We start from the raw sequence: 15,756 nt of genomic DNA, 5'->3' as shown, positions 1-15,756 counted from the left end.
CATTCAAAAATTTTTTGCCAGCCTTCATTGCACATCTCATTATTTACAGTGTTTATATTATACTACTTCTATTTTTTCTGTTATTTCACTTTAATGAAAGTATTTCGTGGAACTTCCTGTTCACATGATAATAAACACTCTGAATTGAAATGAACTGATTTATTCGCTCAAAATAATCTTATTTTGTGATGAAAACGTCTTTTTCTGTCACATGTTTGAGGAAATTTCTGGAATACCTGATGTTCTATTTCAAATGTTTGGATACTCCGTCTCCTCAACATTGTCTGTCACTTGCGCGCTAAACACAATGCCTGTGGGCGGGAGTTCTGCTCTGATAGGCTGTTGCTAAGATATATCCGTGATTGACAGTGTTCCTGTTTCCGGTTCATTCCGCTGTGCGCAGGAGTTGCTAGTTACAGGAGCCACAATGGCGTTTGTAGTGTCCTTCAGATAGGGCTGTGGATGATATTAAATCCACTAGCATCGCCCTAAATATAGGCCTGATTGATTCCCAGAGCCATTGATAATAAACTGGAACATCTACTGCACACGAAAATACTATGATTTCTTACCAGTATTGAGTTTATAGGGGATAAAACTTACATTAAAGGGAATATGTGAACAGTACCAACCGGGTCAAGTTTTCATTTTGTTCGAGAAACGAGCGCCTTCTAATGAAGGCACTGCTTGTTTCTGAATACTAAGACCGTAATTTTGTGGAATAAAAGCACCTTTACTTAACTTGGCACCGGACAAGGACACCTTTTACTGAGGGACTTTTTTCTTTTTACGAGTCAGCTCGCTAACCGCCGAGCATTAGCTAGCGGTGCTAGCTAACCTGAGACGGAGGTGACAGCACAATGCGCCGGTGTTTTGGGATCTTTTCCATGCCCTGAATATTTCAAGGTACAACACTTTACAGCTCCGGGAGACTACATTCTTATTTTTCTGCTTTGATGAACTGTTGATGGTCTCAATGGAATGAATTGGCATCGAGGAGTTCTCGACGTGAGCGGCCTAGTTTGTTCATTTTGTGTACTCTTTTGCCCTGCTTCTGCTTACTAACACGTTTGTTTTTGGCAGTTGGAATATCTACTGTCCTCTCGTGAATGAATTGCCTGGAGCACAGAGGCCCAGTTACAGGAGAGGTACCGTCGGCGTAAGGGATGCCTGGGTCCGACCGACACCATGGGACCAAGAGGAAGCCAGAATCTAGCAACAGCGCCGTGCTACACCAGACCCAGGCCCAAACTCATACCTCTGCGGGAGAAAAGGCAAGCAAAGACGACAAGGTGCAGTTAAAATCTTCAATGTCCTCTTCCTCTACAAAACGTAAACGGCATAAATCAAACAAACATAATAGGGGATCCTTGGCGACACCGGGACCAGAATATTTTACCCTAGGCGACACTGCGCCACCTGGTGTCAACACGGTGAAGCCTCTGGTGGAGTACGATGATATCAGCTCTGACTCGGACACTTTCTCGGACCCACCGTCGTCCCGGCCCACTGACAGGGGCGGCGGATACCGGCTGGAGCCATCACCAGACTACGACAGGGACAATATCGACAGAGAAACAGCTGACAGTAGACAGAGCAAGGGGCACAGACAGTCCCGGAAAAAACCCAAGGACCCTAACAAAGTTAGAGACCCTGGAAATGGGGAACATGGGTACAAGAAAAAGAGCAGCAAAGACCGAGAGAAAGGGAGCTCTGGGAAAAGCAAGGAGAAGGCTGCCTCTTCAGGCCTCTCAGCCAAACGCCAGGTCCAGCCGGAGGGGGACTCCAAACGCGGGGAGCTGATTCCTTCCCAGCCTCAGCCTGGGGCCAGTGTAGGTAGCACCACTTCCTCCACATCCTCATCTCGCAGCAAGGAGAGCAGCCGCTCAGGGAAGTCTCGCAAAGACAAGCAACAGCGCAGGGAGGGCCGAGTAGAGAGCAGCCGTAGCTCCTCTCAGAGGAGCAGAGCTGACGGGAGCCACCGCAAGTCCTCCAAGAGCCACAAGTCGAGCCCTAAAGGCAAGTCTTCAAGTAGAGGTAGCCCTCGCAGGAAGGGCACAAGCTCTGCTCTTTCACCCAGTCCCAGAAGAGGGGCTGGCAGCGAGAGTCCACAGGGCAGTGGGTATGGGCAGCAGGGTGATGACAGCTACTCCAGGCGGAGGGTAGGCCAGCAGAGCCCTAGTCCTTACAGGGATACCTCTCGCCGCAGCAGACAAAGATCAGACAGCCCCTACGCCAGTAGACACAGGTCTTCCAGCTATGAGAGGGACAGCAGCCCGTACACGAGGAGACGATCCATCAGCCCCTACGGTACTCGCAGATCCTCCAGCACCAGCCCCATGTCACGGTGAGTGTGTGCTGACATTTTTTACCCCTTTAGGCAGTATGTTCTTGAGTTCACAGCCACACGTGGACACATATGTTGAGAGTAAAAAATATAGCACGTCACAAACAGAGATAAGTGTTTCACGATCAGGAAACCGCAGCTATCCAGCTGTACTTTGCAGTATTTGCATAGTTGTTGAAACAACTTAACAGTAGCAGCTGCAGATGAACTTTTTGAATCCAGGCAGACCTGTTGAGCTTGTCTAGCTATCCCTGCTTTCATATAGACTATACGGGGGCAAGATCATGTAGTTCTCCATGTTTAGGCCTCTAGAAATGACACAGGCCAAAGCTGGAGGGTGGAAAAATTAATGTGTAGAGTACAAACGCTTGGGTAATGTGAAAGCTTACCCTCTGAACACACACACTCAGATGTCAGTGAACCGTGTGTGGGGTCACAGCTCAGGTTTGAGTCGTTATTTGTCCTGAAAGACCGGCATTGAAAGCCTGGTGTTTGGTGTTGAAAGGACTAGCTTTCTAAGTAATAAAGCAGTTATATTTTCATTTTCATACACATAATATTTAGTCTGGTTAGAGAAAATACACTTTGCACCTTGTGAGTAAACATTTTATTATTCTATTAATCATTTTACCAGCCATCAGGAGTCCTGAAGGAGCTCTAAAACTTTACGGCTTAATGAATTCAACCGGTGTCACTTTTGGGAAGCAGAAGTTTCAGATCGAGCCAGTCATCAGTCTCAAGATCCAATTTCTGTGTTCAGAAGGAGCTGCCAAACTAAAGCTGTTTAAGGGAATTTTTGTGCTTTTTAAGAAATACTTAAATGTGTGTTTCCTTTTAGACGCTCCGGGCGCTCCAGAAGTCGCTCCCCTCCTCACTACTCATCGTCCCGCCGCTCCTCCTCTCGATCCCGCAGCAAGAGGCACACTTCCTCTGCTGGACTCGGGGGCACCTCCCACAGCAGTCGGCCATCGAGCCGCTCCCCTCCCTCCTCTCGCCTGCCGCTGAACTCCAGCCTGGGTGCAGAGCTCAGCAGAAGGAAGAAGGAACGCCAAGCTGCTGAGGCTGCAGCTCGGGCCAGTGGCGGGGCTTCTCCTCATCCCCCAGCTCGTAAACTTGCAGGGCCTTCCTCCTCGCGGCCCGCCAAAGCTGAAGCCCCACAGCTGGAAAGAGAGGCAGAGAGATCAGTCGAGGAGCCCCCTCCTGAGCCAGTACCCGAGGACGGCCTGACTGTTGAAGATGAGGGTGTTGCCCCTCAGCCTTCCTCTATCACCTCATCTCCTGCGCCCCCACCTCCTCAGCCGTCTCCACCTGTAACACACAGTGGAGTCACACAAGCCCCGCCTCCACCACCACCTCTGACGGAAACAAGTGTTCAGCCTCCCGTGCCCATTACCACATCCCAGGCCAGATCTCCTGCTCCACTCCCGACACCCAGCCCCATCCGCCCGAGTCCGCTCCACAAAACATCGACTCTGCCTCCTCTGCCTTTACCACCTGCACTGCTGGGGAACGCCCAGGACAGGTGAGACCTGGTCCACCTTATCAGAAATCTGTTTCTTTCTATGTTAATCTGAAATTGTCCACACTGACCTCGTTTTTGCATCCTCAGTCCAAAGAAGTCCACCCCACCTCAAAAGCTGTCTCGAAAAGAAAAGGAAGGTCGCAGTCGGCCATCAATTATTGACCTTCCTTTACCGCCCACCCTGAGTGGAGGATGCGCCTCACCTCCACAGTCACCCATACGCCAGGCTCCTATGCTTCCCCAGACAGCTCTTAAGAAGAGACCAAAGTCAGTTTCACTCTTTGAATCTTTCTTTTGTTTTTCTTGTCTTGAATCCAGTCTCTGACCTGATTGTTTTGATGCTTCACAGGATTTGCTGCCCACGGTACGGTGAGCGCAAACACACCCAGAGTGACTGGGGCAAACGCTGTGTAGATAAATTCGATATAATCGGCATTATTGGGGAAGGAACCTACGGCCAAGTGTACAAGGCCAAGGACAAAGATACTGGTATGTTTCCTCTGTCATGATCGTTCTCACAGGTGTGTTGTGTCTGAATGAGCAAAGACTAACTGTAACGGACTCTGTTTAACCTCTCAGGTGAGCTGGTTGCTCTGAAGAAAGTGCGTTTGGACAATGAAAAGGAGGGGTTTCCCATCACAGCCATTCGAGAGATCAAGATCCTGCGGCAGCTCAAACACCGTAGTGTTGTCAACATGAAGGAGATCGTCACAGACAAGCAGGATGCCCTCGACTTCAAGAAGGACAAAGGTAAGAGGCTTGAAAGGAAACAGGAATAAAAGGATGTAGATTTTGATTCTGTAGCTGAAAATCCAACATATTTGTTCATGGTTAAATATGGAGATTTATCAAATGATGTCGTATCTCAAAGTCATAAAAATCCAGCAGGAGGGTCTTTGTGGTCTAAGTATGATTTAAGACCGCTGAAGAAAATGTAGCTGGCTGTCTTACAAGTTTCCACCCACAGAGGAAAGTGCTTCAGGAACTGATCTGATTATCAGTGATGGTTCAAGTATTAATCTGGCCTAATTGTACATTTAGTGTTTCTTATTTCTGACTTTGTCCTTCTTCTATTTAAGGGGCTTTCTACCTGGTTTTCGAGTACATGGACCACGACCTGATGGGCCTGCTGGAATCAGGCCTGGTCCAGTTCTCCCATGAGCACATCCGCAGCTTCATGCGCCAGCTGATGGAGGGTCTGGACTACTGCCACAAGAACAACTTCCTCCACAGAGACATCAAATGCTCCAACATACTGCTCAACAACAGGTGAGGAGGGATAAGATGTGGCTTCATTACACTGTAGATGAACTTTCTGCAGGTGGTTTAAAAGACGATGTGGACAAAAGCAGTGCTAACTTCAATGAAAGACTTGACTGATTACGCGAGGAATGGGTACTGAATTAGTGTTTTAAGCGAAGTGATTTTCATGTGTCCCTTTTGATACAAAGCGCAATCAAGCGTTGTTTCAGAGAAGACTGTGCTGTCACTAGAGGTGGGTACCAAATTAGGTACTTTTATAGGTACCGACCAAATTCTCTCAAAAGTACCGAGTACTGATTCACATATAAACAAACAGTACCATGTTTTGGTACCTAAATGCATCCTTGTGACTGTGAGGGAGTGGAAGAGTAGGCAATTTTCCATGCTGGACTTTAACACAGCATTGCAAGGTTATATACTGAGGTATAAATATGTTAGATTAAAAAAAATGAATGCTTTACTATTAAATAAATTGATATTTCTTACCATATAAACACAAAAAATGAATGACACTTGGTATGGCTAAGTACCGGTACCAATTGCCAGGTACCAGGCATTGGTACCAAATAGTTTCAAATTTAAAAGGTACCCATCCCAAGCTGTCACACAGGACGTGACTATTCTTTCAGCCAATCAACGATCTGCAGTGTTGAAGCCCCACCTTCCGAGATCGGATCGGTTTAGTCTGGCTTCCCCTATGGAAGGGTCCCAAAAAGTGGGACAGTTCGTCTCGGTTATTTGGGAATCTGTCCCAGGATTGGTCAGTGGAGATGCCACTAAATGCATGCTGTGCCAAGATGAACAGATCTGATCCGCTTTGTGGAAACGGGGCTACAGGGGCCAGATTTAGTCTACAAGTACCGATTCACCACTAATAGGGACGGGTACCTTTCACATTTGAAATGATACGGTACTGATACCTGGCAATCGGTACCGGTACTTAATGGTACCGATTGCCAGGTACATTTTGTGTTTTGTGGTAAAAAATATCAAGTTGTTTGATAATAAAGTATATATTTTTTTCAATTTAACATATTTATTCTTTAGTTTATAACCTTGCAATTCTGTGTTCGGGTTTAGCATGGAAAATTACGTGCTCTTCCTCTCGCAGTCACAAGGATGCATTTAGGTACCTAAACATGGTACCTTTTGATTATATGTGAATCCGTACCCGATACTTTTGACAGAACTCGGTCAGTACCTATAAAAGTACTTCATTCAGTACCCATTCCTAACTGCTAATAAATCCAACGAAGAAGAAAAACGCGACACAGTAAACAAAGAGCAACAATGGAAGACATGCAGCCTTTCGTCCTCTCTGTGATTGACGTGTAGCACTTTGATACAAAGAACAATCAAGCTTTGTTTCAGAGAAGTCTGTGTGCCGCCAGGAGAAATACAGCCGCTGTCGCACAGGAAGTGACGATTCTTCCGACCAGTCAACGGTCTGCAGTGTTGTAGCTCCACCTTCTGAGAGCGGATCGGTTCAGTCTGGCACCTAAATGAAAGGGTCCCAAAAAAGTAGGCCGGCGCGTCCCGGTTTTTGGGGATCTGTCCCAGGATAAGTCAGTGGAAATGCCACAAAATGCACGCTGCACCGAGACGAACAGAACCAGTCTGCTTGGTGGAAACGCGCCTTTAAAATCTAAGGGTACCAAGTTTAGGTTCCTAAACACTTTGGTGTGACTGTGAGGGAGTGAAAGAGTAGGTGATTTTCCATGCTGGACATGAACGCAACATTTCAAGTTTATATATTATAGAATGGATGTGTTAAATTGAAAAACATTTGGATTTTATTGTCAAACTAATAATATTTATTAACACATTATCAAACAGAAAAATGGGGAAAATTGAAATAGTTGAGTACTGATACCAATTGCCAGGTACCGGGTATCTGTACCGTATCGTTTAAAATGTGAAAGGTACTCATCACTGGATTACACAGAAGTCTCCAAACACTTCATGATGAAATAGCAAACTGAGCTCATGTTGGTTTGTTAGCTGCAGGTTTTGCTGTGAAATGGGACTTTTTTCTCTTCTTTATCATTATCCCTCCACCTGAACAGCCTCTTACTTTGCATTTAGCTCTTACAAGACTGCTGAATTCACTCGTCTTTTGCATAACGTGCCCTGACGTTTGCTGTGTCGATCGATTTGGCTTCGTCGTCTCAAAATATAACTAATAGGAAAGGAATAATGCTCATTTTTCATCTAGTTTAAATTAAAACCAGTATTTAAAATATGTATGTGTATATGTCCTGGCTCTTGAAGAAAAAGCTGATCTTTGTTTTTGTCTTCCTTCATAGAGGTCAGATCAAGCTGGCAGACTTTGGTTTGGCTCGTCTTTACAGCTCAGAGGAAAGGTAAGAAGAGTTTTTGTTCTGTTACTCCCAAAAAGAGACCTCACAGATTTAGATTTAGGATAAAATATTCATGATTAACACTGTAATTACAGTAATCCCTGTAATTACAGTGACTCTCCACTAGATGGTGGTGTCCGTCACAGTTTTGACCCACAGAGGATTCAGACGGTGAAAGTTGACATGTTTGTCTTGATGCTTGATAAACGTGTTTTTTCTCCTCTCTTGCCTCCAGCCGACCGTACACTAACAAAGTAATCACACTATGGTACCGCCCCCCTGAGCTCCTGCTGGGAGAGGAGAGATACTCTCCAGCCATCGATGTTTGGAGCTGTGGGTGAGTACGGCGTTAAATTTACTGAACGTTGTGACCTGGAAACACTGTTACTCCCTCCACTGAGCTCCTTCTCTCCTCCTCTGCTCAGGTGTATTCTTGGAGAGCTCTTCACCAAGCGGCCCATCTTTCAGGCCAACCAGGAGCTGCTACAGCTGGAACTCATCAGGTAGACTACCCATAATGCATCAGGTGACATCAGTGCATCAGTGTCTCTGTTCTGTCCTCCCTGACTCCACGTCTCTCCTCCTCTCCAGTCGTCTCTGTGGGAGTCCCTGTCCAGCCGTGTGGCCCGACGTCATCAAACTTCCCCTCTTCAACACCATGAAACCCAAGAAGCAGTACAGACGGCGGCTGCGGGAGGAGTTTGCCGTGTATGTAGACGTGACTCATCGTTAAGTGATCGTGTTGGTCTGTTTCTGCAGCTGAATCTCTCTCCTCCTCCTGCTCAGGTTACCGACGCCTGCTCTGGACTTACTTGACCAAATGCTCACCTTGGACCCAGCGCGGCGCTGCACGTCAGAGCAGGCGCTGCACAGCGACTTCCTGTGTGATATTGAGCCCAGCAGGATGCCGCCTCCAGAGTGAGTGCACCAGAGGGATTATTTCAGCTGGTTTAACCCAGATCTGTTTGACGTTTGATTACAGAGTTGATTTTTATTCTGTAGTGAGATCTCTGTATCGTTCTTCATCCCCAGTCTTCCTCACCACCAAGACTGCCACGAGCTGTGGAGTAAGAAGAGAAGGCGAGCCCGTCAGAGCGGGCAGCCCAGTGATGTGCCTGTGCCTAAAGTGCCCCGAAAAGAAGCGACAGGAACCTCCAGCGGGGAGAACAGCCGAGCCCAGAGCAGCCCGGCTGGAGCTCCGCCCCCTCCTCCTGGGAAGCCCCCCTCCACGACCAACATCGAGTCTGAGCTGTCGGGTAACAGCTGCTTTCTACTTGAGCAGATTTTAAAGGGGACATATCATGCTGATCCGTGATTTAATACTTACATATAATATAATAAAGTTGAAAACAAGACTTTTCACCCCCTAAATATTCAAAAAATGAGATATTGTATTTTTTCTGATATCCTAGAACGAGATTTGATGCCTCTGAAAATAGGTCATTGCTGTATGACCGCGAGATTTCGACCGTCGTGACGACACGAGGATCCTTTCTTTTTATTGGAGTAATCTGATAAAGCAGCTCCTCCTCTGTGATGTCAGTTAGTCACACAACCACCACCGAGGGATACACCCACCAAGAGCAGAGTATAAACTCTACATGTTACAGTACCGCTTTGACGCACCACACTGAAGCGTCCTGAGATGACCTGTGTCCAGGTGGATTTTCTTCCTCCTGAGCTGCAGAACCGTCCAGGTCTGACTCGGGGTCCAATACAAAAGGACGTATCCTACACTCTGCCATTTTATTAGTGCTATCAATGCCTTATGGTGAAGTTTTGGCAAACAGCAAACTCGCTCAGTCTGCTCCATCTAATATGGTGATTTTGTAAATACTGCCATGCAGCAAAAACCGCCCCCTGGCTCTACCCCCTCCGCACCTCTGATAGAACTGACCAATCAGAGCACAAAGGGCTGTGATGTTGCGAGGTTACTGGAGGTCATTCTCCAAACGGAGCGTTTCAACAAGATCTTCAGAATGGCCTAAACTGAGGATATTGAGAACGCTATTGTGGGGCAATGAAGGAACTAAATGACTTGTACTGAGGGCAGAAATGCTTTACAGGCATCCTAGTCTGGCATAGTGAAAAGGAGAAACAAGCATGATATGTCCCCTTTAAGAAAACAAACGTTCGATTATGTCCTGAATGTGTGTGAACGTGTCTCCGTGTGTCCAGGTCTGGGTGCTGCTGCAGAACAGCTGAACCCGGCAGAGATGGCGGTTCTGGTGAACCTCCTGCAGGGTCACACAGACCTCAGCCTGCCTCAAGTGGCCCAGCTCCTCAACCTCTCCAACCCTGAGACCCTCAGTCAGTCTCTGTCTGCTCTCAGCGAGGCTTCTGACCACCAGGGGGCATCAGAGGACCAGCCTCAGGCTACCGCCAGATCCCAGCCGCCAGAACCACCTCCTGAACCCCAGGAACTCTCGCCGACATCCGGAGACCCGCCGCTGAGCCAGGAAGACCAGGCCAACCTGCTGGCTCTCATTTTAGGCCACATCATTAAGCCGCAAAGCGAGGAGCAGGGCGGCGAGAGCAATGGCGTCCAATCAGAGGAGGCAGTAACGCGCGATTCATCCGCCTCCACTGCTGATGGCAAGGGCAAGTCTGGGTTTAGTCTCTAGAGGAAGGAGAATCTGGGGAGCTGATGAAAATTACAGGGGACTGCGAGAATGCAGAGAGCAGGGCGGAGAACAAACGGAGAACAAACAGAGTGATAGTTTTTGTCTGCAAAATTCCTGAAATGAATGAAAATAAATCTGCCCACCATGAAATGAAAACGTGATGATTCACCAGGAAATTGGCTCTTAGTCTTATCCCCCCTAACCCTCCCTTCACCCCTGACATTCCTCACACACTCACCATCGTCCCCTGAGCTCCTGTTTCCACTACACATGTTGAAGAACGCACAGAAAGAGCGTCGAGGTTTGGTGCACATGGACGTCTCGCTGCGTATTCACTGAACCACGACGAGGTGTAGCGTTCATCACGGGAGTGTTCACACTGTACTGTTCACTTTCACGTTTTTCTCCCTTTCCTTGTTTTCTTTTTTTTTTCTCACATTTTTTGTTTCTATATCTGTTTCATTTCCACACATTCATCCTCCGTTTCATCATAAAGCAGGTGTCGAGGATTCTTCACACGGGGGGGAGCCATGTTGCTTCAACAGTCTGTAATGTCAGCCTTTTTATGAAGAAAGTCTAATAAATTATCAAGTGACAATAAATGTATTCAATCTTTAGACCTCACCTGCATGTTTCCTTTAACTTTGTTTTGTCACACACTTTTTTTCTTTTTGGTTTTGACTCAGATATTAGCTCAAATATGTGATTAGCAACTTGAATAAAACTGTTGACTTTGCAGCAGACACCGGGGTGGTAACGGTCATGTTTTCTTTCCTTTTTTTGTTTTTTTGTTTGCTGTAGACTGAGAATCAAACAGACTAACAAAAGTTCAGAAACTTTGTCTTCATCTTTATGATGTCGAGAGCATGAGTCACATTTTCTGTTCATCCAGCTGTTCGTGCCCCTCCCTCTGTTTCTCACGAGTTCCTGCATTTTTTTGTTTTGTTTTGTTACCTGAAAGAAAAAACAGCTGCAGATGTTTTGCATACATCATCAGCAGTCTTGAACACTCAAAGTGGAAAAAAACAATTCATGTCTTTTTTTCTTTTTGCTGTATTGAATCAAAAATGTTTAAGCCACTTAAAAATAAAATTAAATAAAGTTTCATTTTCAAACTAGGTTTTTATTTGACCTGGATGTAAGCAAAGACAAACATTTCAAGAGTTTACTCTTCCACATTAACCCTTTAAGATTAACATTATTAACTTTAATGATATAAATATAAACAGATATTTCTTGTACTCTGCCTCCCTCTTGTGGTAAAGGTCGGACTGCCAGCATCAGTTTCAATGTCAGGTTTGAAAAACAAAAACAAATGTTTCATCTTCGAGCGTGAAAGATGAATCTGTGCTTGTGTAATCGGTGTTAATGTTTTGTCTTTGTCCTCTTTGCATCCTTCAGATGTTGCAGCATCAAAAAGGAAACCCTTTGGGTCGCACCTTTCCAGTGAGCAGCGTCCCCCCTCGCCACCAGGACCGCCTCCGCCAGCCGCCCTGGCTGGAAACGCCGAGCAGACCGGCTCTGAAACCCAACCCAGCCAGAACATCAGCCCGGCCGTCGCCGCCGCTCTGCTCCAGCTCATCTCCCAGCACGACTCTGAAGCCGAGGCCCCCCAGCGCAGCAAGGACCCCTCTCCTGCTGTGGACGCCCCGGCCCAGGCGCAGCCTCCTCCACCCTGGGTCGCGGACTCGCCGCCTAAATCTTCATCTGCAGCCGAGGCCCCGTCAGGACCTGAGACGGCTGCTCCCACCGCTGCACCACAGTTCCCCAAAGACCAGGACCTGCGCTTCTCCCACGGAGCTGCACGCTGACCTGCAGGCTCTGCGGCGGGACAGACCTGCTCCGGGAGACCTGAGGAAGGATGCAGAGGGACTTCAGAGTAGGACTCACTGGACCACGAGCAGGTAGCCAGAGCTGAAACACAGATCTTGAAAATGAATGTACGAAAGAGATTGACGGTTTCCAGGTGGCGAACATCTCTGCCTTCTGATTGGGCGCTTGGACCTGGGGGTCAGGCGGGTCGTTTAAAGTTCAGTGAAGGTTAGCGTCCAGGCTGAGAGCTTTGCTGCCTCAGTAACGATGATTGTTACGCCCACTGTAGTGCCCTCATGGAGATCGGTGTTTGGGGGCAGTTCGCGTCCTCCTCTGAGACGGTCTGAAGGATTCTGCCTGAAGTGAGTCCACTAACACTGAAGGATTGTGGGTTTCCTCTCAAACCCTGCAGACCAGAGCCCCTCTTTTCAGTCTTGTGCCTCCTTAACGCCCCCAGAAACCCCTGAATGATCTCAGCCTGGTGGGGAATTGTGGGTAAAGTGTCTACTTTGAATGCGGCTGCATCAGCGTACGTCTGCAGGATTATTTTTGTTTTCAATCTGCTTCCAAAGGCTGCCGTCATGACCCGTAACGCAAACCTGTGTCACAACAAGCCAACGCTACTCATGCTCATTTCCACCACTGCAAACTGGACTACTGTCACACACACACACACACACAAACACACAAACACACACACACTGACACACTCTGCTATCTGAAGTAAACAGTGAGAAACATACACTCTACACACAAACAGAAACAACTTCCAGCTTCTTCCTCGCTGGCTCCAAAAGCCTCGTCTAATATGTTGTCGCTTCCCCGCCAACTTGTGCAGCAAAAGCTTTTTTTTTTCTTTTTTTTTGTGCAGTTATTTTCAACACAAAGAAAATTATTCAAAGTTAAAAAAAAGGTTAATTTTTCTGTTTCCATTTTTTGCTTTGGAAAGGGAAACAGGAGAAGAGATAAAAAAAAGGCTTCACTTGTCTGTAAAAAGGAAAAAATATTTTGTAATATGTGTTTTCTTGGTTCAGTTTATTAAAGGAAGTTATGTGACCGGCTGAGTTGTGTCTCTGAAACGTTTCTCTGGTGATGAGGAGGCGTTCACTCACGCTATAGGAAGTGGTTTCTGCAGAACCGGCTCGGATACGGTCCAGGTTTTGGCGTTTTTTCCATCCCAGGAGATTTTGAGACGTGCAGATAAAAGATATCAGGGGAATAAAATACACTACACACAAGAACAAAAGGAAAAAAAGTTATTTTCAACATTTTCATACCTGCACTGCAAAATTTGAATCTTATCAAGTCTTTGTTTTATTTTTGGTCGAGAATTACGGTGGCCCTGAGAGCTCACAGCACTGCAACTTATAAAGAGAGCATGCAAAAAACAAAACACAAGCAAACAGAAAAAACATCTGAATTTGATATCACATGTGCAGCGTTTAGAAAAACACACTGCAAAGACCACAACACATCAGAAAAAGGGGCTGCAAGGAGCCAACATGTTAACAAAAATGCACTACAAAGACCACAACTCAACATATTTGTTAAAATGTGCTGCAAAGAGAAACATGCTTAAAAAAATGCACTGCAAAGACCACAATAGATTAGAAAAATTTGCTGCAAGGAGCCAACAAGTTTAAAAATGCGCTTCAAAGACAGCAACACATTAATAAAGTGCACTGCAAAAACCACAACACAACACATTAGAAAAACACGCTGCAAAGACAACAACACATTAGAAAAATGCCCTGCAGGGACCACAACATATTGGAAAACGCACTGCAGAGACCCAACATGTTAAAAAAAATGCTCTTCAAAGACCACGAAACAACAAATTATAAAAACACGCTGCAAAAACCACAACACAACACATTAGAAAAACACACTGCAAAGAGCTCATTAAGTTAAAAAAAATGTGCTGCAAAGACCGCAACACTTAAGAAAACTAAGTTGCAGAGACAAGTACGTTAGAAAAGTGAGCTTCAGAGACCACATCAAAGCACATTTGAAAAACGCACTGCAAGGTGCACATTATGTAAAAAAAACAAGCTGTAAAGACCATAACAGATTTAAAAAATGTGCTACCGAGACCACACCACTACACATTAATCAAACACGCTGCAGGGACCACTGAATATTAGAAAAATGCGCTGCAAAGACTAGAACAGATTTGAAAAACGAGCTGCAGGACCGCAACGAGTTTGTAAAACATGCTGCAAAGACTTCAACTCAACACATAAGAAAAAAACACACTACAAAGACCACAACACAATAAAAAAAACACACTACAAAGACCACAACACAATAAAAAAAAACTCACTGCAATGACCACCATATGTAAAAAAAAGAAAAAAAACAAGCTGTAAAGACCACAACACATTAGAAAAATGCACTGCAAAGACCACAACACAACTTGTTGAAAAAAACACACTGCAAAGACCACAACACAACTAAAAAGAAAAACCCACTGCAGAGACCACAACAACAAATTGGAGACATGTGCTGGGAAGACCAAAACACAACACATAACTCTATGCGCTGCAAAGACAACAACACTACAAAGATAAAAAACTTGCTGCAGACCACAACATATTGGAGAAACGCGCTGCAGAGACAAGAATGTCAAAACACATTTGAAAAACACACTGAAAAGAGCACATTATGAGAAAAAAAAAAAAGCTGTAAAGACCAAATCAGATTTAAAAAACACACTGCAAGACCACTAGACATATGTAAAATGTGCCGCCAAGACCACTTCACAACAAATAAGAAAAACACGCTGCAAAAACCACAACACATTAGTGAACAGTGTTGAAAAGACCAAAACACAACACATTAAAAAAGGCACTGCAAAAACCACAAGGGAAGGGTTTCCAGGGGACACCTTAAAGTGATGCACATGTCCTGACATGCTTGTCGTTGTTGCAGATTTTCAGTCACAGCTCTATTTTTGTTCCTTTTCCGTCACTTTTGTTTAAAAAATGAGGTAAAAAGTTTGTGTTCTTGATTTATTTAACACTGTATTAGAGTATGTGTAAAACAGCTGGCACTTAAAATCTGTCAACAACAAGCGTGTCGGGACATGTGCATCACTTTTTAGTGTCCTCTGGAAACACTTCCGTTGTGTTGTGGTCTTTGCAGCACGTGATGTCAAATTGATGAATATGCTTTCTCAATTAGCTTGTGTTTTGTCTTTTTGGATGTGTTTTCTTAAGTTGCAGCGCTGTGAGCTCTTAGGGCCACCGTAGAAAATGTCTTTTTAGACTTGATATGAGCCACATTCACCTGACCAGTCCAGGAAATGTCTGATTTCATGTTATTTACAGACAAAAATGAGGTCTGGATTGCTGTAACAAGTTTAAAAATCTGACAATAGAAGAAGAGAAATGTGCTCAGTCAGATCGTGGCCTTTCTCCGTTTTTAGCGTCCTGGGTTGGCAGCGTGACTCACACACCCGAGTGTGGAGCTCCTAAAGCGTCGATCTGTCTTTGAGGATTCCTTTACCGCTCGGGTTGATCTCTTTATGAGGATCCTGACAGGCAGACAAGGATCATAAACTGCAGATTGGCAAAGCAGCTTCTGCCAAGCTTCATACAGACTCGCTGTGTGTGTGTGCATGTGTGTGTGTGTGTGTGTGTGTGCCAGGTTTGGCCTCGTGCACACCCAGGCCAGTCCCTCACTTGGCAGGCGCACACAGCCGCTTACCCCTCTGGCCCAGCGAGCAGCTGAGCCCTCTGGGTGAGAGCTCCTTTCAGAGAGGAGGCAGTGGGAGGCTCACCTGCCCTCTAGCACAGGCCCAGTGTGAGTGAGATGAGACAGTGTGCT

General features: G+C 45.9%; 1 protein-coding gene across 2 annotated transcripts; it reads left to right on the top strand.

Moving 5' to 3' along the window:
• The first annotated feature begins 363 nt into the window (after nucleotides 1-363).
• On the top strand, nucleotides 364-12,985 carry cdk12 (cyclin dependent kinase 12). 2 transcript variants are annotated; one of them, XM_074696080.1, is made up of 15 exons: nucleotides 364-906; nucleotides 1,084-2,347; nucleotides 3,186-3,869; nucleotides 3,957-4,136; nucleotides 4,219-4,358; nucleotides 4,449-4,619; nucleotides 4,949-5,138; nucleotides 7,439-7,495; nucleotides 7,728-7,829; nucleotides 7,918-7,995; nucleotides 8,084-8,200; nucleotides 8,279-8,410; nucleotides 8,525-8,748; nucleotides 9,671-10,093; nucleotides 11,518-12,985. In XM_074696080.1, the coding sequence occupies exons 2-15, from the start codon at nucleotides 1,167-1,169 to the stop codon at nucleotides 11,925-11,927; spliced, it is 4,089 nt and encodes a 1,362-aa protein (XP_074552181.1). In that variant the 5' UTR covers nucleotides 364-906; nucleotides 1,084-1,166; the 3' UTR covers nucleotides 11,928-12,985. The 2 variants fall into 2 exon arrangements, with proteins under 2 accessions (XP_074552181.1, XP_074552180.1); XM_074696079.1 differs by having other exon boundaries at nucleotides 364-1,008.
• Nucleotides 12,986-15,756: the final 2,771 nt, after the last annotated feature.

Source organism: Halichoeres trimaculatus, unplaced genomic scaffold (assembly GCF_033239565.1).
Source record: "Halichoeres trimaculatus isolate MK-OKI-2021-1 unplaced genomic scaffold, fHalTri1.1 fHalTri1_scaffold_20, whole genome shotgun sequence".
In the NCBI taxonomy this organism is placed as follows: Eukaryota; Metazoa; Chordata; class Actinopteri; order Labriformes; family Labridae; genus Halichoeres; species Halichoeres trimaculatus.
Note: the sequence above shows the minus strand (reverse complement) of the source record. Positions and strands in the feature narration are given on the sequence as shown.